Consider the following 26,348-nt stretch of genomic DNA (forward strand, 5'->3'; position numbering starts at 1 on the left):
CCAGCCAATATGTAACTCGTACATTAGGGATCCCGAGTTACAAGGGGTGTGATATTTGCAGTCAGCATCGCAAACCATTGTGTAATCCACCTGTGGCCCAAGCCCGCTATGGGAGACTCCCCTAGCCCCTGACCAGCCACTTACACGGCAGTGCCTTTTAACACTCGCATGAGTCTAGGTCCCACCCTGGCGAGCCACCATATTGACATGTACAAGATGCACCTTTCTATGCCCAGTCTTGCTATGTATCTTCCATTTGTGCTTTTTCGATGTCAGTATCTTTATTCTGTTGTTGGATTTTTGCAGTTTGGATGGTATGTGTCTTATTGGCACATTCCTTTATCCTTTTCCCTTTTTCTTTGCACAAGCACCTCAGTGGAGTACTTAAACGGGCATGCATCTATATCTCTTGTGTACGCTAAGGCTATGTACGCCAGGTAACAACTGATTGGTTAAAACTAGCTGTGTTATGTTGCACAAGCGATATCGTATGATGATTGGGAAATGCAGTGCAGCAACAGGAAGTAGCACACAACGATTTACCAGCAAAAGCCTTTTGGAGAAACGTGTGCATCACTGTGTATTGTAATTCCACTTCTGTAATACATGGTTGATATGAACAGTATTCTTACTAAGTTGCTTTGTATATGTCTGGATTGTGTCTCAGATACTCCTGAACTGTTATGCAATTTAAGACACAAAAACAAAGAGAAAAGACCAATAAAGATATTTAAACAAAAAAATGAAGCTCACTGACACATCTTAGTGAAGTGATAGCAATTGAGAAAGCAACCTTCCAAGAAAGGAGTTGCAGTGGGCAATTGTGCAATGGCTCAAAAGGTTGACCCATAAGTCTGGTTAGAATAACATTAAGGTTTCATGCAGGGGGAACTTTTGGTGGCATCATTCTTAAGGCTTTCCATAAAGGCTTTAATTACTGGAACTCTGAATAGAGATAAGGGTTGTCTGTTTTGAAGATATGCAGCCACAGCTGCAAGGAGTAGGCGTATGGATGTGTAGGCAGGCCCAGCATGTTGTAGATGCAATGGATAACAAATGATTTGTTGTATAGAAGCATGTAGAGGTTCAATTGTCTGGTTATTACAATATATAACAAACATTTTCCAATTTGCTGGATAGCACGCTCTAGTGGTAGGTTTCCTTGCTTCTTAAAGAATGGTCATGCAATCTGGTGGTAGATTTAGGTACGCAAACTCTATTACTTCAGGAGCCATAACGCTAGGTTAAGGTCCCTGGGGTTTGGATGTCTGATTTCTCCATGGTTGTGGGTGAGAAGGTTTGGGGGGGATGTGAAGCTTCCGGTGTGGAATTACTAAGAGTTCCAGTAGTGTGGTGAACCATAGTTGACGAGCACATGTGGGAGCCACTACAATAAGGGTGAGATGTTTGCCAGAGCTTCCAAACCAGAAATGGAAGAAGAGGGAGAGGCAGAAAGGCGTAAGCAAATATCCCTGACCAGTTCATCCATAGGGAATTGTCTTTGGATAGAGGGTGTGGGAACCTGGAGGGAAAGTTTGGGCATTTCGAGTTCTCTGCTGTTGCAAAGAGATCTATTGGTGGAAACTCCCATTTGTGGAAGTATGGGAGGAGGACTTGGGGGTGGAATTCCCACTCATGGACTTGTTGCCGCATCCTATTGACATCGGCAAAGGCATGAGAACTGTTAAGAGTGTGCCACTGTTTTTGTACATAGTACATAGCTGTCATATTGTCCATCCAGACTAGGACAACTTTCCCTATCAGGTGAGAAAGAAATGCTTTTAGCGCTAGATGAACAGCTAGAAGATCTAGGTGGTTGGTGTGGAGATTTTAGTGTTTGGGGTCCCAGAGGCCTGTACTGTTAGATGTTGTAGATGGCCATTCAGTTGAGGAGGTTGGGATGCACACCTTGTAATCAATGATTTGCAAAGTTTATCCAAGTATTCCAAGAATGCGTGCAGACTGGTAAAGTGGCATGCCCAAAAGCCACTGGAAAAACAACAATTACTAGAGATGGGGCAACCTCTTGCCCCCAACCAGACGCACAGCTGAACGCCTCCTTCTTTGGCGCATATGTACCCATTGAGTTCATCCATGTAATCATTTGAATCTATATTCATCATCTTTTAACATTCATTTTCTTTTTGAGATTTGAATTCACTTTTGGAAAATACTGCCTAATAAGTGAACGTTGTTATCAGAGTAATGTGAGACACGAGTGGAAAATGTAAAGGTCAGAGGGGCATGAAAGTGAAGGGTTTATGATGCTTTCACTAAACACATGATTACCCGGAGGTGCTGGAATCAGTGGGTTGGGGTTGAAAACAGAGAGACATTAACGATGAGAAACGGAGTACTGTAAAGGTTTATTATGGATGTTGTAAAACAGATGATGACCTTAATGTTTCAAAAGAAACGGGTGGGAGTGTAGTGAGGAAAGCATCAAGAAAGATAAACAGGAATGAGGGTAGTTTGGGAATGAAGTGATATTTACAAACGAAGGGAGGTAAAAACCTAGTGACATGGTTTAGTGGAGATATTGGCTCATTAAGCAAACAATATAACAGGGATAGGAGTGCTGACAAACGACTGCATTGGTGTAAAATATCGAGTTGCAATGTTAATTTGAAACTGTGTTTAATCAAAAAAGTTTTGGCTTGTGTCTTTAGATAATGTAAAATGTGTACCTGTGTTTAGATTATTAATTGGCAATTATTTTTATTATCATTCATAGTGACCCCTGATGAAGGGCGCTTCGCAGCCCGAAATGCATTGGGATTTTAATAAAACACTGCTGGTGATGAACTTTGCATCATTCGTATTCTTTCAAGAGGCCTGGATGGGCACAGTTTGAATATTAGAAACCTGAAAATAGGCAGTATTTTCCGAAAGTGGATTCAAATCGCAAAAAGAAAATGAAGGTTAAAAGATGATTAATATAGATTCAAATGATTACAAGGATGAACTCAATGGGTACATATACGCCAAAGAAGGAGGCGTTCAGCTGTGCGTCTGGTTGGGGGCAAGAGGTTGCCCCATCTCTAGATGTTGTAGATGGGCACCCCACTCTGTGAGGAATGAGTCTGCTGTGAGCACAATCTATGGAAAAGGGTCAATAAAGGACTGACCTTTTGAGTGTTTCATCACTGCAGACAGCGATGGGTGCAGCTTTCTGCAAACACTAGATCTTTTAGCTGACCCTTTGATTGATTCCACTGACGTGCTAAGCATTCCTGTAGAGGAAGCATGTTTAATCTTGCATGAGGCACTATGGCAATGCAGGATACCATAATCCCTAGCAGTTGCATGAAAGTTCTGACTGTTGGATATGGATTGGTTTGGAATTGTGGTAGCAGTGTTTGAAAATTGTGAATCCTAGCTGCACTGGGATAGGCTAAACCTGTCTGAGTGTTTAGCATAGCCACTAGATAGGGCTGCAGCTGTGAATCCCAACTGATGAAGATTTATGATAATCTGAGTGTGCTGTAAACACTTATGGTGTGTGCTGGCTTTGATGAGCCAATTGCATAGATATGGGAAGACATGAATTTGTCGTCTTAGATGAGCTGCTACTACTGCTAGACGTTTGGTGAATACTCTGGGTGCAGTAGTGACTGAATGGGAGTACTTTGAATTGATAGTGCTTTCCTGCTATCACAACTCTAAAATATTTACAATGTGCTAGGTGAATAGGAATGTGAAAGTATGCATCCTTCAAGTCCAGTGTTGACAAAGTCGCCTTGCTGTAAGAGCGGAAGCACCTGTTGAAGTGTGACCATATGGAAGTGTTCTGATTGCATGTTTATGGTTAAAGGCCTGAGATCTAAGATTAGCTGTAAAGAACCGTCTTTTGGGGATTAGGAAGTAAAGTGAGTAAACACCTGACCAATGGTGTTGTGTTGGAACTGGTTCTATAGTTCCTTTTGTTAGATGAGCCTGTACTTCTTTTTTGAGCAGTTGTTGGTGCTGTATAGAGAGTTTGCGAATGCGAGGTGGAATATTGGGAGGATTGCTGGTGAGCTCCAGGCAAAAACCATATTAGATGATGTCAAAACACCCATTTATCTGATGTTATTGATTGCCAAATGGGAAGAAACTGGTGTTGTCTTACCCCGACAGGTGTATGATGGTCGAGGGGAATTGTTATTAAGCCACTGCTTGTTGAGATACGTGTTGGTGTACCTTTACCTCTTCCTTTAAAATTGTTTTCTCAACTAACGTTGTAGAATCCTCTGGAGGGGGAGGATTAAGTTTGAGGCCTGTAGGAAGATGCAGTGGCATACGTAAAGGTACTTTTTTGAGCCTCCCCTATAAAAATTAGCGGGGAAAGGAGCCTCTGTTGGAGGGTGACTGAGCTGTTCCAAATGATTTTGTCACTTCAGTCTGTTTTCATTTTTTCAAGTACTTCATCCACTTGAGGACCAAAAAGATGTTCATTGTCAAAGCACTGAGTATTGCTTGTTGTACCTCTGGTTTGAACCAGGAGATTCAAAGCCATGCATGTCTTCTGAAGAGAATACTGGTGTTAACTCCTCTGGCTGCAGTATCAGCAGCATCTAGCGCACACCTGTACGAAGCTGGGTTTCTGTTGCAGTACCACACCTTTTGCCAGACTATTTATGCACTTTGACTTGATGTCCTCGGGGTCCCTGCCAATCAGGTTCCAGGGGGCCTGTGTTCTTTCCCAAAACTGCACCATGTACTCCCCATTTGGACCTCTCTGGCCACATGTCAGTCCCTTGTAAAAGGTACCATGGATACCAAGGGCACTGTGGACAGGGAAGGCCACTAAGGGCTGCAGCACTTATTGAGCCACCCTTAAGAGGCCCTGTACAATAAAAAAAAAAAAAAAAAAAAAAATAAAATAAAAAATATATACACACACACACACACACACACACACACACACACACACACACACACACACACACTGCAGGCTGCGTGTTGGTGCAGAAGAAAGTGAAGAATCGACATGGCACAAATCCCTGTGTGCCATGCCTACAACCCACTGCCCTGGCATAGGTCAGCCACCTCTCTACCTTGGTGCACTATACCAGTGGTGAGTGTACAGGTACATGAGCCCTGTACCCCTACAGCATCTAAGCCAATTCTTAGATAATCCAAGTGCAGTAATGCCATTAAGAGTATATGGTGCTGGGAATTTGTCATTACGAATTCCACAGCACCATAATGGCTTTATTGGAAACTGGGAAGTTCAGTATCAAACTTCTAAGCACATTAAACCCACACTGATGCCAGTGTGGGATTTGATGAAAAATGCACTCGGAGGGCATCTTAGAGATGACCCCTGAAAAACGACCAGCCTCTGGTGGGTTCCCCGACTGGTACACACCAGCCTGCCACCAACAGACATGTTTCTGGACCCCTGGGGTGGGAACCTTCTCTCCCTGAGCTCAGAAACAAAGCCTTTCCTGAGCGGAGGTGTTCACACCTCCCCCAGGCCAGGAAGAGCCATCTGCGGCAGGGGAGCTTCAAAGGTCCTGCAGCCTTTGTAATCCGACCCCCCAAGCCACTCCTGCTATCAGGAGCAGGCCCCCTTTCTTAGACAGCCCAGAGGTGTGCTCACCTCTGCCAACCCCACCCCTCAGGAGGAGGAGGCGAGGTGAAGCACACTTCAGTGCCCGCCATCTTGCAAATGGCAGGCACTCCCCAATCTGGATTAGAGACTTTGCTCACTCCACCACGAGGGGTGAGCACACCAAGGGTGTAGTCACCCTAAGGTCAGTAGCCCATTGGCTATTGACCTCGAGACCCCTAAAATGATCCCTAAATACAGTATTTAGGGGGCAGCCCTGAACCTAGAAGACAGATTCCCGCAATCTACGAAGAAGAACAAAAGAAGACGCCCAGCAGATGAGACTTCAGAGAGCAACTGACTTGGCCCAGCCCTACCAGCCCGTCTGCAGTTTCCAGAGATGCTACGTCAGAAGTTGCCCTGTCCTGCAGTCAGTGACCTCCAAAACACTAGGAGGACTGATTGTCTTCAACAAAGACCGGAACTCATGTGAACAGCAGCTCTGTTCAAAACAAACAGCCAAGAAAGACTCCGAGCCTGCTGACGACAAAGAAACCCGACGCCTGAAACTACCACTGCATCCAGGGCCAACAGCCCGAGTTAGTGTGGCTCACCGGTCCCAGCGAGGTCCCCCAGCGCTCCAGAGTCCGGGTCCACTGTGCGTTGACCCCTCCAGGACTCCCCGACACCACCTGCAGCCTCTGCACGGAGACCTCCTCAACTGTGAATGGCCCGGTAAGGTGAAATCTGACCTCAAAAGACACCTGCATCCAGCCGCCCTGGAGAAAAGAACCTGAGATGAACCTACGTCCCCGAGCCCTCCAACTTACCTGCCCAGCTGCTGGTTCCTCCGGAAAATCTTCATGACCGAGCCTGCAGCTGAAAACCAAAATCAAAAATCCCCATTGAAAACAGGGCACCCAACGCCAAAACAGCACCCTGACCCCAGCTGCCCCTGCGGCTGCACTTTTTGTGCTAAACAGGATCCCCCTTTGCTCTGAGCTAACCCCAGGAGCTTTGCTCCCACAACCCTGTGGCCTGCTCGTAAGCAGCCACCAACCGGAGGCCACCTATTCCCCCCATTGGATAACATTGGGCCTGAGCACTCTGCACCCGGCCGCCCTAGTACCGCTGAGGGTCTAACAAGCGTGCATCCTTGACCCTGGGGGAACCCTTGTTCTAACCCCAGAAACTCAACTCCAAAGACCGATTACTAACCTGGTAACTGTTAACTTAATTTCTCTCCATAGGAACCTATTAACTGTTTTTCTCTAAAAAATGTTCTAAGTGTGTAGCTGATTTGAATGGAAACCTGTAAAAATAACAATTGTGGAAACTGATTTAACTTACCTTTTTTCTAGGAAATGTCACGGGGTGTTATCTAGGCATTTCACACTGAGTAGAAAAAGTAATATAAAAAGTAACTAAAAAATAATTTTTACAATAATTTAAATACCTTGACTTACCTGCATTTCAAACAACTGTATTTGAACTTGAATTCACTTGTAAACACTGCATAATCTATTGCTAAGCATTTATTCAACTTACCTGTGCCAGGCTTGGCTTGATTCTAGAAATAAAATAACTAACTAAAAGAATATTTTTATACAAAAGCAAATTGGTCTGAGTTCAGTCTTTAAGTGTGTGATAATCATTTGCTGACTGAGTGTGTACAACAAATGCTCAACACTACCCTCTGATAAAGCCTTACTGCTCGCCCACACTACCACAAATAGAGAGTAAGGTGCTATCTACTTTTACCTACCTTTGGGGATCCACTGGACTGTGCACACTATACCTCACTTTTGTATAGTATATACAGAGCCAGCTTACTACACAGTTTCAAAACCCTCTTTTTATATTGCTCTGGGAGATATTGGATGAGCTCTTCCATCTCGTCCCAATGGGCCCTGTAATATCTAGCTAAAAGAGCCTGGATGTTGGCAATATGCCATTGATTAGCAAATTGTGCCGCTATTCTTTTCCCAGAGGCATCAATGAGTTTGGAATCTTTTTCTGGGGGAGGTGCATCCCCAGTTGTTTGGAGCTTGCTCTTTTGCATGCATTGGCCACTACTAGTGAGTCTGGTGTTGTGTCCCCAGATGCATATATGATCAGATGGTGCAGCCTTGTTCTATTTGTCCACTCTTGGAGTAATAATTAGTGCCTTGACAGGGTCTTTAAAACGGTCATCTAGATGACCTAACATTCCTTTAAGGACTGGTATATATTGTGATCCCCATTGAGCAGTGGATAATGTTTCAAAAAGGAAATCATCTTCAACGGGGTCTTTATGTAAAGGCACATTATGAAAAGCTGCAGCTCTAGCTATTAGATCCTGATAGGCGGAGGCATCAACTGGTAGTGATGGACATGTGGGGTAAAGGTCTGAGTCTGTATCCCCTTGTGGCTCTAGCATATACATCTTAAGCATCCCCAGGATGTGTCCCCTCTGGTACATCATCCTCATCAATTATAGGTGAATGAGGAGAAATGTGCCCACCCTCAGAATGTTGTGGTAAATCAGGTGGAGGAGAGGCTAGTGGTGTTGATGTGTTTGGTGAGGTATGGGAAAATGCAAAGGGTTAGTAGCAATGTCATTTTTCTTCTTCTTAGGAGTTTGTAAAGGAATGTCTATAGCCTCTTCGAAAGCTAATTGTCTTTTAGATTGTGGCTTTAGGGGTTGAAGAATGATCTTTTGGGTTCTGGGTTGAATTTGCAATGTTTTCTGTTTCGGATCGAGCCGTTCTTGCATAACATCAAGGATTGGTTCGGGTGGAGTTTTTGGTCTGAAGGTATAGCATTTCGGAGCCAATGAAGGTTTTTGTTTAGGTTCTGGTGTGATCTGAAACGAATCACGTGAACCATATCTTCCAGAACAGAGGTGGATGTTCGGTGAACTGTCTAATAAGACTTGGAAGAAGTGGAGGCCCCTGCTGTAGGCTGAAATTTTGGTGCAGAGCACGGGGCATCAGAATCTTTAGGTTTGCTCTTCTGCAGTGACTGTCCGGAAGCAGTTTTTTCAGATGGGACCGTTTTTTTTTTTATTTTTTACAGTTTTGGGATCGGGGACAGTTGTACTCACAGTTAGATGTTTTTGAGTCGAATCGAGACTGGCTGAATCCTGTTCTATGTCGGAACCAGAATCTGAATCATGGATAGACAATGATTCCTCTCGAACTGTTGAGGCTTCCTCTTGTCGATCAAAGTTATCTGGCGAGTCGTCTACGCAGCATTTCTTGGCGTCCGGCACGTGTATCTGAGTGTCTTTTTGGACCAAAAATATCTACAGGCCTTATTTCCCTTCGAGCAGTGGAACAGGGAATTAACGTTGACAAAGAACTCTTTGAGTTCCTATGAATAAAAACGTGATAATAGCAAATATCAAGATTGTAGCAGCAATGCTTGCAACAATAATAATCCTTTTAGGTGAGCATAGCGCCTGCAGAACAAACAAGCTCTACAAATTTTATGTATTGAGGAATTACAATCCGATTTGAGACTGAGCAATTAATATTGCTAGAGTGCTTTGAGAATAATAATGAGTACTATTATGTTATGATAAATGTTAGTCAGCTAGATAACAAACTTAACCAAGAACACAAAAAGAGAATGTTATTTGCTAATGGTGTTCTAAATCGAAATGGACATGGAGCGAGAATACCAAAGTTTGTGTATATAATATCTAAGCGTGCTTTGTAAATAAATACCATCGCTCTAATTACCGAGGAATGTTATCACACATAACCAAAACACTGTTGGTACAATAAACTGTATTGGAAGGTGTGTGTTGGGGGAAGGTGGAAGGCCACCAATTGGGAATCGGCTGGTTCCCAAGTTGTATTTAGAGGTCTTCTCTTGGATATTGTGGAGCAGAAATGATTCTGCTGGCTAGGTACTGTGGTCTCTTTTCTGTTTCTACTATTGACGCCTTATGTTGCTGAAATGGAGTGGAAAATATCGGGCGTACGAACATTGGGAATTTTGGAAATCGAAACACGGTGAATTAGAAACTACAATTGGTGAGTTATTGTAGACATGTGCTAAAAATGGACGACAGGACTAGGAGTGCGAGTTACGAAATGGCCGCTGGATTTGAGGAGAGATTCTGCAGGCTAGATACTGTGGTCTCTTTTCTGTTTTTATCTGACGCTTCACGCTGCTTAAATGAAGCGGAAAATGTCGGGCGCGTGTACATTGGAAGTTTGGAAACGCGGAATATCAGACACTGCAATCGGTGAGTTCTGGTAAATGAAGAGCTGAATATAGGATTTATTATTATGGAATATGGGTTCAGATAAATACGAAATCAGAATTTGGTATGAGGCTTCTAGTAGTGCCTGTTTTATATATTGAATGTGGACCCGTTTAATATACCGTCTTTACCATATGAACATATGGCTTTCCAAGTGATTGTAACTTACTTGTGTATGACCCGCCAACATGGAAGATGGCACGCTGATATTCTGAATAAATTATATAAGACATTGTCGTTAGATGACGCATTTAGATTGTATACTCTTGGAATACCAATAGAGTTGTTATTGGGTAGGCGCTGTGGCGCAATATTGTAGGACGATTTTGTAAATGATCTTGGACAGGTATATATATATATATAATCTTTGAAATATGAGTGAAACCAGTACTCATATACAAAAGAAAAGATGATACGAATACGTATACAGATAATAAGGAGTGAGTTGGTTGCTAACTAGGACCTACATAGACCAGGAACTCGATTGATTTTTATTAATATGGGACATACGGAAGATAGCAAATAAACTAGGCCGGTTTTTTATAATGCTTGTTTGATAGTACAATGTTAATACATTAATGTTTCTCCATAGGTGGAACGTATCATGGCTCCACAAGTCTTTTTGAAAATTGGTTTTAAATGCTTATGGATCGTAATATAGACCCCAAAAGAAACATATGAGAAAGGATGGAAATCTGAAGGTGGATTTTCTGATAGTCATAATGGATATTTGTGTGCAAATACAGACACTTACGGGTCAGTTTGGTAAATTCAAATAAAAATTTTAATTATCTCCGTAGCGCATTGGATTCCTGACAAGTTGCTGTGTGGATCCAGAATTTTAAATAATCTTTGAATAACAGAGTGCTCACATTCCTCTTTCGGACTTTTCATGACTTGCATGCATTTGAGCCAAATGAGATAGGTGTTGTAAGACTTTCCATGTATACATTTTTTGGGGAAGATTCGGTTGATATAGGAGAAGCCTTTGAGATATAGTGTGGTGGCCTTCCATTTTTCTCTCTAAGACACATCTTCACTAGTATACGTTCTTTTTTTAAAATTATATATCTTGTAGATTCACAGACACATGCTTTTTGTTTTCACTTTTGGGTGATTGGTGGTCGGTTTTTATTAGAAGTTTGGAATTCTGAAACAATGTCTTGAGATTGGCATTTGTAATTTTAGACTGACTAAAGATAGTATTGTGTGTTGTTCACATTTTTTACATAGATCACAACTAGTGTCTTTTATATATGATTTGCAGCCTTGAGGAAGCCCTAGGTAGGGCGAAACGCGCGTCGGCTGCTGCATTTCAAAAAAATAAAATAAAAAGATTTCTGAATGACCTACAGCTATCTCCTATAATATGATGATATGGTGGTTTGAAAGTGCACAAAATCTATGGGATTAGAGTTACCTATGCATGGTGTGCTCTCGTGTCTTTGTCTTGTCAAAAATATCTACAGGCCTCCCAGTTTCCCTCTCGATCGGGCGAGAGGCATAACCTGCATACAGAAGGCTGGTCGGTGTGAGGATACGTTGTGTGACAATTCGGACAGAAATTGGAACAGATTTCATTCCATCAGCAGCTCATTCTCGAAGATTTATTTGGAAGTTGAAGAGGCCCGGCCGAGCATGACCCGTATGTCGTGGAAGGGATTCGAAGACCTCGAGGCTCAAATATGTATTTGCTCCCAGCACAAGAGTAATAACACAATTGAAACAATACCGTTAATTTGAACTCCTTGTTAGCAAACCGAAGGAAGCTGGAGAGAATCTCAAACCGGAGAGCAAGAGATTACATCCGAACCCGTTGCGGGGAAAAAAGTCGATGCCCATGCGCACTATCGCCAAAGGGATGAGTCACACAATTTCGTGACTCAAACAACTTCTTTGAAGAAAAACAACTTGCATTCATCCGAGCCCAACACTAGATGGCAGACTTATGAACAGCATGCATGTCTACAGCACACATGCCAAAAATGACGTTTCCAGGAGGGAGATCCACGAAAATACTGTCCCAGCCAAGGACTCCATTCAGCAAAGTCAACATGTTTACCTGCCATTTATCTATGGGTCCATCTGATCCCTGCAAGCAAGCCAGAGGCTTTCATAAAGGACGACGGGGCAAAGTCATCTGGCCTCCTGGCTCATTTATTGTGCCTCTCTGTTTAATAGGTGTTATGTTACAATCGCTCACATGCAGAGCATAAAGCTAGGAGGAAGACTAGGCCTGGAAAATGTCTTCTTGAGAGGAACAAGTGCTGATGCACTGGCAAAGGATGCTACAAACATCTCTAAAAGGAAGTACCTTCATTTGAAAGCTTACTATCCATTAATCTGTGGAAAGGTACATTTGAAAATGAATTCTACTGTGGCATGCGCCTCTCCACATAACACACTTGAGCTGAAAACATTCGAGTGAGTCACTAATGGTTCCCCGAAGCAGGTTTCATACAACTGCCTCCATATAATACCGTTTTGCACCCCATATGCTTACAAATGCAAGTTTTGTTGCTGAGCAGACTTGCTTTGAACGTCAGATATTTGCCATTTTTTTTTAAGCCACAGTAATACTTGGCTAGGTGACCTTTAGTTATACTGGGAGGGGGGCCAACAGGGCAATGGGAGGAAAATGTGTGAGAGGAAGCAACAAACGCAGGCAACAGGAGGGCGGGAGGGAGAGAGCAGACGACAGAGCCGGTTACAAAAGATGTACTCTGTAGTGTGGCTAAGGACAAAGAAAAATATAGCTCTCAAAAGCTCGAGCAGTAAAAGGACACAAGTACTTGAGCACATGCTCCAAGGGAAGGGCCAAATGCAAGAAAGAAGTGGCGACTGCAGAGCTGACGAGCAGGAACTAAGCAATTGAGAGCTGCTTTGAAGCCAACCAGTTGAAAGTAATGGGTGGCCTTCGAGCCCACTAAAATGTTTCGAAGAGACAGCACATGTTCTGTCTTGGCGAGATCTAAAAAGGGAACAGCCTTTGGAACACCATCACCCTCTTTAGATTTGTCAAGGTCTCTCCCGTGACTGCATTTAGGTTAGACCCATGAAAAAGTCTGATGCACTGTGGATAAATACTTTTTTGCGTGCAAACCTAGCCTATTTAACAGGGGCACTGCAGTGCGGGTGTGTGCTAGGCACAGCTATCAGCTTCCACTTCATATCAGCCAATCATCCAGATAAGGAAAGCCATGAATGGCATTTCTGTACAGTCTTGACCACTTACCACGCAGAGCAGATAGCAGTGATGTGCTGGAGGTATGGCAATGCGGAAGTAAGCTAGGTTGAGGGCTGCCAAGTGATCTCCTGTGCAAAACAGCAAAAAGACAAGGGGGGGGGGAGGATTTCATGTGAATGCACTCTTGGGAATCAGGAAGTAGATTCCAGGTACTGACTAGTAAGAGGGCACCCAACTCACAGCACCTTTGGTGAGGAGTGCTTGTACTGCTTCTTGTAACGGTAGGAAAGGTCTTGATTTGTTACATGGCAACGCGGAGGTATGTTTGATGAAATGGTGTGTAATTACAGATAGAACCCCTGCTGCACCACAGAGAGCACCCATTTGTCAGAGGTTGTTTCCTCTCGCACTGTGGAAGGAATAACCTCAACCCCTCCCCCCATCCCCATGACTCAGTTGGCATTTGATTGGGGGGTTGATCTGCAGAGAAGGTTGAGCTAAGATTTTTCTCCTGGAGGGGTGAATCTTTTGCTGCATAACATCACACACATCAGGGAGCTCGAGGGAAAGGGGGAGATTTCACACTAGTCCGATTTCGGCATAGAGGATTGTTTCGGAGCAGAACTCTGGAGTCTCCTTTGAAACCTTTTTTGACTCCGAAGGTGGCATTTCAGAGGCTCAGGGTTGAGCATGTTAGGAAGATGGAGAGGCTCACTGCCCTTTGAGGCTTTACTGGAGCTGTGGATTCTTCTGGGGTAAAGAGGTTTGAGCCTGCAGGGAGAACTGAAGGCCGGAATCTCTCAAAAGGCTCACCTAAGGGCATGATGTACAACTCCATCAGGAACAGTGGTTTATCTCAAAAGGAGGATGCTTTTGAGGTTGATTGCCTGGGTGGTGATCCTCCAGTGAGCTTGGTGGAATGGAGACTCAGGGGCCAAAGGTCTGGCGCAAAGAGAGTGCTTACTCCTTAATGCGTCAGTGGACAAGGCCTCAGGACTTTGGTCTCACTGTGTCAGCTGGATATTTGAAGACCAAGGCTCTTCTTTATCACTCATGATGTCCTCCGGTCTGAAAAGGTCGAGCATCTCGGGTGAGTTTTGACGCTGCATCTTGTGATGTGCTAAGTGGGGGTTCAAGTTGGTAGCAGGTGGTCTTCATGTGTTGAACGCCCTACATGCCCACCCCTTATGCTCTGGAGGCGGACAACGGCTACAGACCTGATGCTGCTTGAACCAGGAAAATTTGGTATTGATTTTGGGCAGAACTGGAATGGGCGTGTTTTTTGAATAACACCCTCCCCCAACAGCCATTTTTGATACTATAAGACTTGTCTTGAGGACATCGCGTTGAGAGGCTCGAAGTCACTGACTATGTAGGGTTTATTTCCTTTGCAGGGGCTGGGTTTTCAAACATCCAAATAATATCCAAAACCTATGGAGACTTTGTCCTGGAACATTGTGGGCCAAGGGAGGAATTATACATTTCGAGATCAAAGCGTCTTAAGAAAAACCATTTGCAAACGTCTGTAGCTAATACAAGATAGCAGGAGTATGCAGGGCAAGTGTAACCACAACAATAGATGCTTAAAAAAAAGTTGGGGAAGAAACTGGGGAGCTGCTTCCCTGTTCATCGCACTGCATGTCATATTGATAAAAAAGAAAAAATCTTGGGACAAGACTGTTTTATTTAAGAAACTCCTTCTGGGGCTCGCACTAGTAAGGATTTCTCATGCAGTGTAGTGAATGAAAAGTTAATGTCCACCTCACTGTGAAGGTAGAGCAGTGAACATGAGCGCATCATCCTCTACACTTAAGTGGTTATAACACATTTCGGATGTCTGACTACTGCTGGTGCAATGTAGGCTGTACTAGAGTCAATATGCATAACTACTACCACCATTCCTTGATTTTGCAGCGCATGGACTTACAGGTTTAACTGCCAGAAGAACTTGTAGTTTCAATGGTCTCTAACATGCCTGAAAGTGCAAACTACATCTACCAAGCCACAATTCTACAAAAAAAGCTCAGGTCCTCTTTAGATGTTAAACTCTCTAATGCTGGCGATTAATGTATTAACTATTCAATACAGGATCTTAAACTTAGCTGTACTCCTACAATTAAATAAGAGTGCACGTAGGTAAAAGCCCACCATATCATAAGAGGATAGGTGTCTTTACTCTGCAAAAACTTTGAGAACACAACAATATTTTACCAACATATGTGTCTTATTTTATTAGACATTGTAGGAAGTTGGCTCTGTATATGCTATGCCACTGGGTGGTTATACTGTGCACAGAGTCAAGGGATTCCACAAAAGGTTACAGGGCTCAATGTAAAATAAAGTGCTCTATTAGGGGTAGTGTGGGTGAACAGCCTTAGGAGAAATGAAGCTCTGAATCTCCAAATTGCAGAAAAAAATAAAATGATTAGTCTGGTTCTCAAGTAAAGACGTTGAAAGAAAGTCTGGATTTTACTTCAAGATACGGAGAAAACCTAGAACAAGGAGAATGGCACACAATTTAATTTATTTTTTTGTGGGAAAAGCTTATGACATGGAAGATTGTAACAAGAGGAACATACCTGAAAAACAAATGTTAAATGAGAGGAGATTGAAGGGCTGGATGGAACCGATTGCCGTAACTTTATGAGCCAGTTACTGGAGAACATTTTCCCTGTGTTCTCTTGCTCAATTTTCAGTGAGGTACCCCTGTCACCTCGCTTTGGATGCTAGGTGTGAAAAGGGGAGTAAGCTGCTTTCAATAAGAAGCTTTGGCAAGTGTAAAATTTAGAAGACTGAGGAACAGGCAAAGTAGGTACTTGGTCTGGGTTCTAGGGTGGACGTTTGGGAAATTCAGAAAAACAATGATGCAATGATGGTAGTTAAATTGTGTTTAATAAGCATGTTCTTAATCAAGTGTCAGTCTTAGTAACTGGGCAAAGTGTTATTGTATTAGGGCGCAGTCAGTCTAAAACACACCTTGTCTCTCAATATTTGTTCAAGGAATGTCAATGTAGTCCTGTCCACATAAGTGATGTATGGTCTTAGTTTCTTAGTCCCAGGCATGAAATATTTGCTCACAAGAGACTAATCGAGCCTTTTAAGGCCAATTTGCCAAGTTTAGATTCACTTTTCAGTCTTGTAACACTAGCCTCAATATTACCGTAACTCTCAAAAAGCAGAGAGGTTATATTTTTGTAAGCATGGCTTAAATAAGATGCACAATGATGTTAAATTCTGTGGCAAGCTAACGATACAGCTATTATGTGTAGAGGAATATGCTTTATTCAAGATCTTGCCAGATATCTCAAAACCCCCACCCCATAAATCTACACAAGGCCCCTTCAAACTATCATTCTTTGCATCGTTAAAATTCAGATCAAATTATACCTTTTTTCTACATCTACACACCACTTACTACTACAGCACAGCCATTTTTATTTACAAACTTGCAGGACCAAAGCAAACAAAACATTTTATTAAGCATAATTTGTGATCATGGTATTCTAAAACAGACTTGTCCCTCTAAGAAGATTCAAAATGTGTCAGAGGATGATACAAAATAAGTAGACACCATAATGATCTATTCCTGCAGGTTCTGAAAGCTCCCACAGTCACAGGAACTTCAATCTGTAGATGTCCTAGCCACAGCACTGTTCAAACCCAGTGTAGTGGGCTTCTGATGCAGTGCTCTCATTGGCAGGGCCTCACGGCTGTTTTTAAATAAGATTTTGTGATTCACCTAGTTGATTGAGCAGCAACTGTTTGGAAGAGTTTGTTTGGAAGTGTCAGCTAATGCCAGGAGTTTATTAATTCACTGACAGGGCAATGGACAGGTAAACTGGTCATTTTCCATTCCCCCTGCTTGGGAATGCCTGCTCATGGTTAGTGCTTGTAAAAGGATCGCACAAAAATGCTGTGCTTGGAGACACACCACACACCAGTCAGCCAACCATGCCAAATTAATGGCAGAGGAGATATTTTGGGGCAAACGCCACCTGCCACCTCACTCCCCTTTGTTGACTGGTTCTGCTGCCCACACCTATTGCTGTCAACACCCCAGGACATGTACTCCAAGCTTCCCATTCTCCCAGCAGTTTTTTAAAAATGTTTTTACCTGGTGTCTTTTGTAGCCACGAAGACGACAGGGTTAGGGGCATCAGCTGGGTTGAGTTTCTGACGCTTCACCATGGGCTGAGTACTGGACCTCATCCCGGAAGACATCGGTCTGCCATTAGCTGCAAACGGGGGGGCCACTGCGGCGGCGGCAGTAGCAACAACAGCGGCTCCAGCTCCTGTCACCTGCACCAATCAGAAAGCAGCAAGCGTCACTTAACGACATTTTTGCGCTGGGGTGTAGGGCAGAAAGACGTAGTATGGGGGAGAGCAGAAAGGAGGTTTAAACCTCTACCTGGACTCAACCAGGAATGGAAGCACAACAGATGTCTGTAGAGTTTATCTGTAGACTCCCTTCAATGCAAGAGTTGCGCGAGTGATTACAGGCCCCCAAGGGCAAGAAATAGGTAGCCAATGATTATGGCAGATGTGGGGACAAAAAACACCCAAAGATTGTTTACTTATGGTAGTAAACTGACACCTCTTCTCACTCTTAGCAAGTAATGGTTTTCTTACGCCGCAAATCCATGCAACATACTACAATCCGAAAGCGTTTGCAACTTTGCCAGTGTCTTAACAAATCTATAGGGTATACCAATGGGGACTACGACCAGTAAGACCTGATGCAGACTCTTAATGGAGCGAAGGTTTAAAAGTTATATTGTATTCAGAATGCATTCACAAAATAAAGAAAAAAATTACTTAGCAACATTTTTCAACATACTTTAACTAATGAAATCTCGCAAAGACCAAGTTCTAAAGCACACTTTCTTTTGCTACAATCGTGATCTCATGTAATAGCACATCTGTGTTTGCTCCTGTTCTCAACCACAAAGCAAACTGCCACAGCATGTTCATTCCACCCCAAAAGTATTCTTACTGCCTATAGCAGACCCCCCTCAAATCCTAAAGCAAGCTTTCTGTAGAGACTTCAAAACACAGACTCTTAACCTTAGCATATTCCCCAGACATCAGACTGGATATGGAAAACATTGAAGCAGTACCTCTTCAAGCCGGATTGTGGCAACTGCAACTCTGTGCAGACCTTGTTGGCACCGGATAGGACATGCACAGGTTTATATAGGTGCCGCCCACGTGCGCTGACATCAGTTCCTTTCTTTGTGTGCAAACAGATGTGGATGCGGAACCAACTCTGGCATCCTGCAACCAATTTGTTTTACGTTTTTGCCAGAGTGCAAGAGACATGTCCCCCAACAGATCAACAGGTTTCAGGCATTGTGGGGAATGCCACACTAATGTGTAAATGACCCCCACTTTGTCTACCTGCGGTCATCCCACGACTCCGCAGCATACAGCAACTGCACCCAGATGCACCCGAAGGCCATTCGGGAGCAAGAAGCTAATTTGTTTGATGCCAACTGTAAGGGAATACCTCTTTGTATGGTCACCCCCAAGTTTTTCGACTGATGCTGATCAGTGCACTGAGGTCTGCTAACCAGCCCCAAGTGCCAGTGCCCTGACCCTAAAGTGTATGTCGAATTGGCTACAGTCAATTTGAAATGGCTAACTTACCTGTAGGTCCCTAGTAAATGGTACCCAGAGCAAATAAGTTAAAAGGGTACCCCGGGGTTTGCAGCACTGCTTGTGCCACTTTGGAGGTTCCCAAAAGAAAATAAAGTCCCTCAGTTCGCCACTGCAGACTGGTAGCGCAGTCGTGCACCGACAGCCCGACTTTGCCATAGAAGGCAATGGCACATATGTGTAAGTCACTCCTCTGGCAGGCCTACCAAGCCCTAAAGGCAGGGTGCGACATAACACAGGCAGGACATGCACTTTACCTGTCCTGACAGTAAATCGCAAGAAACAACCTTTTTTACTGTGGAAAAATTTGGTTGCCCAATTGGCGAGTATAGGGTTACACACCGACCCCTCAGCTATAGTAACTCCTGAACGGTGAGACCAAAGCGGGCACTCTGAGGTATCAAACAACTCATTAAATTCAGCCCAAATTGTATCTCAAGTCGAAATTATTGTAACTTGTTGCAGTGTGTAACTTAAGCAAAGCTGCCACTTTGTTGCCTGTAAAAATCCTGTGCCTTCCCGGACACACATGGTGCCTGCTGCACGAGACAGCTTTTTACCCTCCTGGAGAGACATGCTAATGACTCAAAGGAGAACAAGAAGCGATTGTAGTCCAGGGAGGCGCCACCTGCCTCCTGCAGGAAGCCACTTGGGTGTCAGCCCCAAAAGGCAGGCTTCAAAGGTGAGGAGGGAACCCATATGATGAAGCATGTCACCTGAGTGAGGGTTCTTGTCCTGAAGGACATTTCTCCTCCTACTTTTTCTCTTCTGACATTACACAACTTCTACCTTTCTTTTTCTTTCTCACATACAGCCGGACATGCGCAGTGTGCTAAGTATTCTATTGAGGGATTAGTACCCCTGGCTTTCCTTCTGATCCCCACTGATCCCAAGTGTGTTTTCAAAGATGAAGCAGCCTTTGAAGGGCAGAGGTGTAGCATGGGGGGGGGGGGGGGGGGGGGGGGAGGTGGAATGGAATATGAAGCAGAGAGGGGAAACTAAATGCCTAACTGGTTTCCCGACGGGCATGTAGCCCTGAGGGAGCCACACTCCGGGGGTGGGCCAGGTAGATCTGTGAACCAGGAGGAGGGGGGTGGGGGGTCTAGCCATGATGGAAGTAGGCAGAATGATGCATCCTGGCATAGCCACACTTCACAGGAAGTGATCACCAGGTGGGAGGGAGCCTGGTAGCCCATTGGCACTTTCTGAGCACAAAGGGGGCAATCCTGGCACATAGACCTCAGATCTCGACTGACTTGGAAGAAGGACTGCCCTGCTGCACCAACGGACTAGCAAAGAGAGTCTGCACCATTAAAGACTGCACCTGCTGGCTAGCGAAGAGAGGGAGTCTGCCGGCTCTGTTCTGCTCCAAGAGTCGTCGTCTCCAGAGCCCAGTCAAGCCAAGAGACTCCATGGGCCAGCCGACTGTCCTCTGGTTTGCAGCACAGGGACACAACAGCTGAAGAAGCCTGCTGGGCAAGTTGGTAGTCCTATGTCTTCGAACCGCTACCACCATCGCCATGCAGCACTGAGGGCCAAGAGTTGATGCACAGAGTTGCACCAGAGTTGGCTGAACCCAGGAGAGCTGCTAGAGTTGCTGGGACCCTCAAAAGGCAAGTTACTGATCTAGGAAGGATTGACCTGTGACTGCGACAACGGGTGACTGGACTTCGGCCAGACCAGAGAGGAATCCGTGGGAACCAAAGATTCCCTGCAGGAAGACCCCCGTTGCATATACCACACCTTCTGCATCCTTCAACCCTTGAATGAGAACCACTCCTTATCAATCAATGGCAATGTAGAAAAAATGCCTAGAACGGCTGAAGGACTGCTTCACCTGTGAAGGTAACTTATTGAAGACTATGCTGGTCCCCCGGACTAGCTCCCTGCCAGAGTTGTTCGCCTCAAGTACTTCTAACCGCAGTAACACTTATCCAAGTTTTCCTTAAAGAAGTTTTTAAGTGTCCAGGTTGTTGAATTTGCCAAGGCATTTGCAGTTAGGTGAAGTTGCACTGATTTATTACTGCTTGTAAAATCTATTTCTCCGGACCCTCCGGTGGATCTTTATCGTTCTGCCTACACTTTTATGAAAATAGTCTATTTTTATAAATGTGTGTTGGATTTTTGGAGTGACGTTGAATTCTGCAATTGTTTTGGTGAAGTTTAAATACTTTACACTTGTTCCTGTGTAAGCTTTGCCGGTCAGTGTCTCAGCAACCCAGGATTGAGCTGAGGTTTTGACAGACGAAACCCAAGGGTCCTAAGGCGGTTGGTAAGTGTATTACACAGTGCGGTTATACTATCACACCATATAATACACCACATTTCATCACACCGAGGCCAGGAAACCGCACGCCAGTCTAAATCACAGAAGATGGTCCTGCTCCTAAAGCCCCTCATGCAGCAAGTTGCCGTCAAGATCCTTCTTTCGGTATGTTCAATAAGAAAAAGCCCAAGCAGGACTCAACCCAGTTACTCCACTAAGACCCCAGAGAGAGTGCAGAACCATCATTGTGCCTCCAGGTTCAGTGCTTGCAGCCGTTCTGCAGAGCCTATATTACCCAACCCACGCCAGCCTCCGTTTCCTAGGCCAGGGGACGACTCCATTACAAATGAAGGAGTTTCATGAGGCGATGATGTGCTTATTTGTACAAACTACTCTCTCTGGAGCGCCTTCGGGCCCAATGGAGCTTTGAGGCCTCGCATCTGCATTCCTGCTGGCAGGACCTCCTTGGACGCCAGATGGGCCCTTTGGATGCACGCCCGGTGTTGTACCAACTCCAGCACCAACTAGTTTCCAACACCACGCCGTGATCCATCGACAGCAATGCAGACTTCATCAGTGCCAGATGAGTATGGCGAAGCAATAGCGCTGACTGGCTTCGAGACTGCACTGAGCTACACTGGTCTGAGGCCACGACTGAAGCCACTAATTTCTCTCAATAAGCCAATCCATCTAACAGAGAATGTTCCAACACTCCAATGCAGGGAGCAGTTTATACATGACATATTTGGTACGGACTCTGAAAATGGCACTTATGATGCAGACTATGACACTGCTCAGCCAGACACGGCTGACAACTAGTACGATGACTCCAAGAGGCCAGTGGCCTAGATACCTCAGATAGGGAATCGAAAAGGATCAAAACTTTTGGGAGTAGAATTTTTCTCATCCACCATTCTTGTCTTAAGTTCTGTGAACACCTCTCTGTGAACACCTCAAGTCTTCTGGACTAGTACTTCCATGTCCTAAGGGACTCAGTGGCGCACGATTTACCACTTACACCTGAGGAAGCCCGAGCTATCCTTTCTCAAGCCATGCAGGAGGCCGTGATGCAGTTAAATTCACGATTCGCTACTGCCTTGACATGCATGGATGCAGTCAACTGGTTTTTCTGCTAACATCCAATCAAGCATTATGCATATGCCCTTTGAATGTTAACGACTTTTCAGGGACACGGCAGAATATGCATTGAAGCTATTCAAGGATAGCAGGGACATAGCCTGCTTCCTAGGCTTCTCGGCCGCTCAATGCCAGCCATCCTCGCACTTTAGCCCAGAATGAAGAGTTCAGGACATTTGGGCTATAGTCTCGATGTTTCCGCATCAGTCCTAGATTTCAGGCAGGATGACATTGAGGTTTCTGGCACGGATTGCCTCCTCTATTCTGCTGGTTGAGTACGCCAGGTGGCGAACGCAGGCTCTGCACTGGAATCTAAAATCCCAATGGGCACAGTACAAAGGGGAGCTCTCAAAGCTAGTGCAGATTTTGGAGGAGACTGCAAAGGATCTGCAGTGGTGGCTACTGTACCACAATTGGGTCAGTGGTGCACCCCTCTACCTTCCCAATCCAGAGTTGACAGTGATAACCCATGCATCACTTGACCTGGGAGAGTTAGAGATCAGAGCTATCTGATCTGCTGTGGAAGCCCCCGCCTCTTCGATCGATTGCTGCTCCTGGGCATGCTCCTCTCCAAATATGTCGGGAGTGACATCAGTGGCTCTGCAAGACATCTTGAGGGGACGAGCTCTTGGATTCCGAAGCGTCTTTTTGGAGCAGAAAGACTTGCAGGCATCATTGTGCTTAGGGGACAAGCACAAGTGCACACCAAGTGTTAGTCTGTGTGAGGGTACTTCACGTGGCAACACGGACAGAACCTAAAGGGCAGGCGTTCCATTAACAATGAAGCATTTTAGGGAAGACTGGTAACAAGGGAGAAGGTAGGCCCGGAAGGGCACTGCCTTAAAGGGTCTTTGGTCAGAGTCCAACCAGCGGAGTGTTTCATGGGAGTCACAGAAGGAAAAGTGCAAGCGACAACAATACCATCAAAGACAGAGAAAAGAACCAGAGAATTGAGTCGAAACACGGAGCATAGGCACACACATTCGAACCAGATGGCGGAAAAAAACCAATCTAAATCAAGTCGATGCCCATGAGCATTACCACCGACACAAGGAGCCACTCGACCTCATGAGTCGAAAGGTTTCTTTGAAGAAAAACAATGTGCACAACTCCGGACCCAACACTAGATGGCAGGAGTATGCCGAGCATGTGTATCGACAGCCACACATGCCATCAAACAGCTCTTTTTGGTAGAAACTATCTAGCCCCAGATTACTCACAGACTCTTCCATCCTCCTCAGACTGTAAACTGGACTGATTTACTTAAGTGCAGATGAGTCTAGAAAACAACTGATGTCAGCGCACATTGGTTGTGCTTGTATGAATCCAAACGAGTCACATCCGGGGCGGACGACATTTGCAGAGTCACAGGCACCACCTTTAAGAGTGCAGAGGTACTGCTTAAAAGTTTTCAGTGGTTTTCTAAGGTGAGGAATGTGAAGTTGGAGTATCTACCAGAAAGAGCGTTACCAAAGGTAACTTGTTCATTCGGTTTGCACATTCCTCCACACAGTCACATTCCTGATGCAGGTCTTCTCCTATTACCTCCATCCAAAGTTCATCCCTCTCAAACCCCTGAAGCAGTCTATTCTCCTTTAAAATCCTTCAAGCTATGAAAACCAGCTCTCCAAAGCCGACACATGCCCTGTAGATCCCCAAACAGGTCATTCCTAGCTTTGTTTGGACTCTGCCTAACACAAAAAACAGCTCCAGATAGGGAAACTATTGCCCTGAAAATTTGCAACGACCACAAATACACCATCACTACAGTTTAGCCACATTAGTTTACCAACTTACGGTGTTTAGTTGTCAAGCATCTGAAGTAGCACAAGAGTTCATGCTTCAGACAAAAAACATTTGTTGTCACCTGGTGGCTTTCTGACCATCTTCCAGAGATTCAAAGACAGGTCGAGATATACATCTGTGACATACTTGCCTAACAGCTGGGATAACTTTCTACTGTCTGTGAATCTAAGGAAGGCTTGAACACTCAAGAGTGGCAAATGTTATAAACAGGCGTTTGTGGTGTTATAGAGTCACATATTGTGCATCATTGCCACATCTAGTGGATGTGGTCGGAACTACTACTTGTTTTTACTCAAGTTGAAAATGCACATGCAGACTCCTATAATACGACTTCTATGTTCTGTAGTCAGATTATTTTTCATTATTTGGCTGAGAAGTTATAATGTTGCTGTTTTATATATTTAGATATGTATGAATATATATGGGCATATGTGTATTTAACTTTGTAACCGGTGACTGAGTGTTGGACTGCCCGCAACTTCAAAGGGACAAGGGAAAGTTTTTGAGGTTGCATGTAAATCGATAACACAAGTATATTTTATTTTACAGGTAACTAACATTTTTAGCTTGCAGCATTTGTTGTAGATCTCAACCTGTGCATATACTGTAAAGCAGTAGCTTTGTACCATTGCCAAAGGTGAAGAGTGGATGAACAAGTTACTTACCTTTGGTAATGCCTTATCTGGTAGAGACTAACTAGCTATAGATTGCTTACCTTAGAATATTCCCTAGGAATCCAACTGGATCTGGACGTTTTTGAGCAGTACTCCTGTGCACCGGTAGGTGGTATCGTTTAGCTCCACATCGGCATAGTCGTTGCGACAAAAATGGTACCTATATAGGTGCCACCCCAGGGTGCAGACGTCAGTTACTTTTGATGCCAGGAGCGCAGAGTCACGATGAGAAATGACTACTGATGTGAAATACTAAGGCCCTGAGAAGGGTGCATCTTACATTGCAATCAGCTAGCAGAGCGGGGAGGATGGGAGACTGGTTAATGAATCTGTGGCTAAATAGAGTCTCTACTAGATAAAGCTTTACTGAAGGCAAGTCACTTGTTCATCTTATAGAGACTTCTAACCGCAGATTCTTTACCTTAGAATAGATAACCAAGCAATGATTCCCTGGAGGTGGGTCTACAAACCAAATTTAAGCCAGAAAGTCCTGCAGGACTGAATAGGCGAAGTGCCCATAGTGACATACCCAACTATCCAGACAGTAGTGTTTGGAAATAGAGTGCAAAGATATCCACGTTGCTGCCTGATAGATGTCCAGGACTGGGAGACACTGGATAACGCAGTAGTAGCAGCTTTAGCTCTAGTGGAATATGCACACAAATCCTCAGGAAGTTGCTTCCTGGCCAAAGCATAACAGATTTTGCTGCAGAGCACTATCTCGAGAGTTCGGTTCTGACCAGCCTTCCCTTCCTTTGCTCCTACATACTCCATGAAGAGTTGATTATCCATCTTGAAATCTTGTGTGATCAAGGTAGAACGATAAAGCTCTCGCAGGGTCTAGACGGTGGAGTATCTCCACCTCTTTGGAGGGGTGAAGAGGTAAAAAAGGTACAGGTCATGTTCTGGCCTACATGCAAAGGAGTTAAACCCTTCGGAAGGAAGAAGGCATGTGTATGGAGGACCAGCTTGTCCATGTAGAAGGTAGTGTAGGGAGGGTGTGCGGAAAGTGTCTGCAATTCGCGGACCCTCCTGGCTGATGAAATTGCCACCAGAAAGGCCATTTGAACAAAGGTTGGTCTGGCAACAGCCAAAATGGCTGATAGATAACTTATCTGTGAAAAGAACAGAGCTCTTTTGGGGCACAAGATAGAGCAAACAGAAGAACCTTAGAAACAGGTGCAGAAAGAGAGTTGATGTTTTCAGAACTACGCTATGTCACAAACTTATCCTAATGGCAAGCATATACAAACTTGGAGGGACGCCTGGCTGCCAGAATAACATCACAGACTTCGGGAGTAAGACTGAAAGCGGTAAACTGTTGCAGCTCAAACTCCACACATGAAAGTGAAGGGTGAGCAGGTTTGGGAGCAGTACCCTCCCCTGTTCCGACAGAAGATCCTCTCAGGGGCAGCCTAATCAGGGGACCGATAGTCCTGCTCAACAGTTTGGAATACCTGACTCAAGGTGCCCAAATCGGAGCCAGAAGAATAACTTGGGCATGGTTATTCCTGATCTTCTTGAGATCTCTGGGCAGAAGTGGTATAGATGGAAAGGCATACATGAGACCAGAGCTTAACTTGAGACTAAAAGAGTCTCTAAGCGAGAGTCACCTTGGAAACTCCAATGTGCCAAACTACTGACATTGAGCATTCTTGGCAGTGGTGAACAGATCTAACCTAAGTTCTTCACACAGTTGAAAGAGGCCTTGCACCACTTCCGGGTGGAGACACCATTTGTGATCCGCTAGGCATCTTCAGCTGTTGAACACCCAGGGAAATGCCCTGGCATTCTAGCCATGTCCACAGACTCTGAGCCTCTTGACAAAGGGT

General features: G+C 44.6%; 1 protein-coding gene across 2 annotated transcripts in view; it reads right to left on the reverse strand.

Moving 5' to 3' along the window:
- Positions 1–26,348, reverse strand: part of MTA2 (metastasis associated 1 family member 2) — a 521,443-nt gene that overhangs the window by 11,341 nt on the left and 483,754 nt on the right. Inside the window, exon 17 of one of the 2 annotated variants that reach the window (XM_085626073.1) lies at positions 17,093–17,277. The exons of the other annotated variant lie outside the window; for it this stretch is intronic. Within the exon in view, the coding sequence (XP_085482199.1) occupies positions 17,093–17,277 (185 nt within the window). The remainder of the gene's footprint in view (positions 1–17,092; positions 17,278–26,348) is intronic. 2 annotated transcript variants of the gene reach the window in all.

Source organism: Triturus cristatus, chromosome 9 (assembly GCF_964204655.1).
Source record: "Triturus cristatus chromosome 9, aTriCri1.1, whole genome shotgun sequence".
Lineage (NCBI taxonomy): Eukaryota > Metazoa > Chordata > Amphibia > Caudata > Salamandridae > Triturus > Triturus cristatus.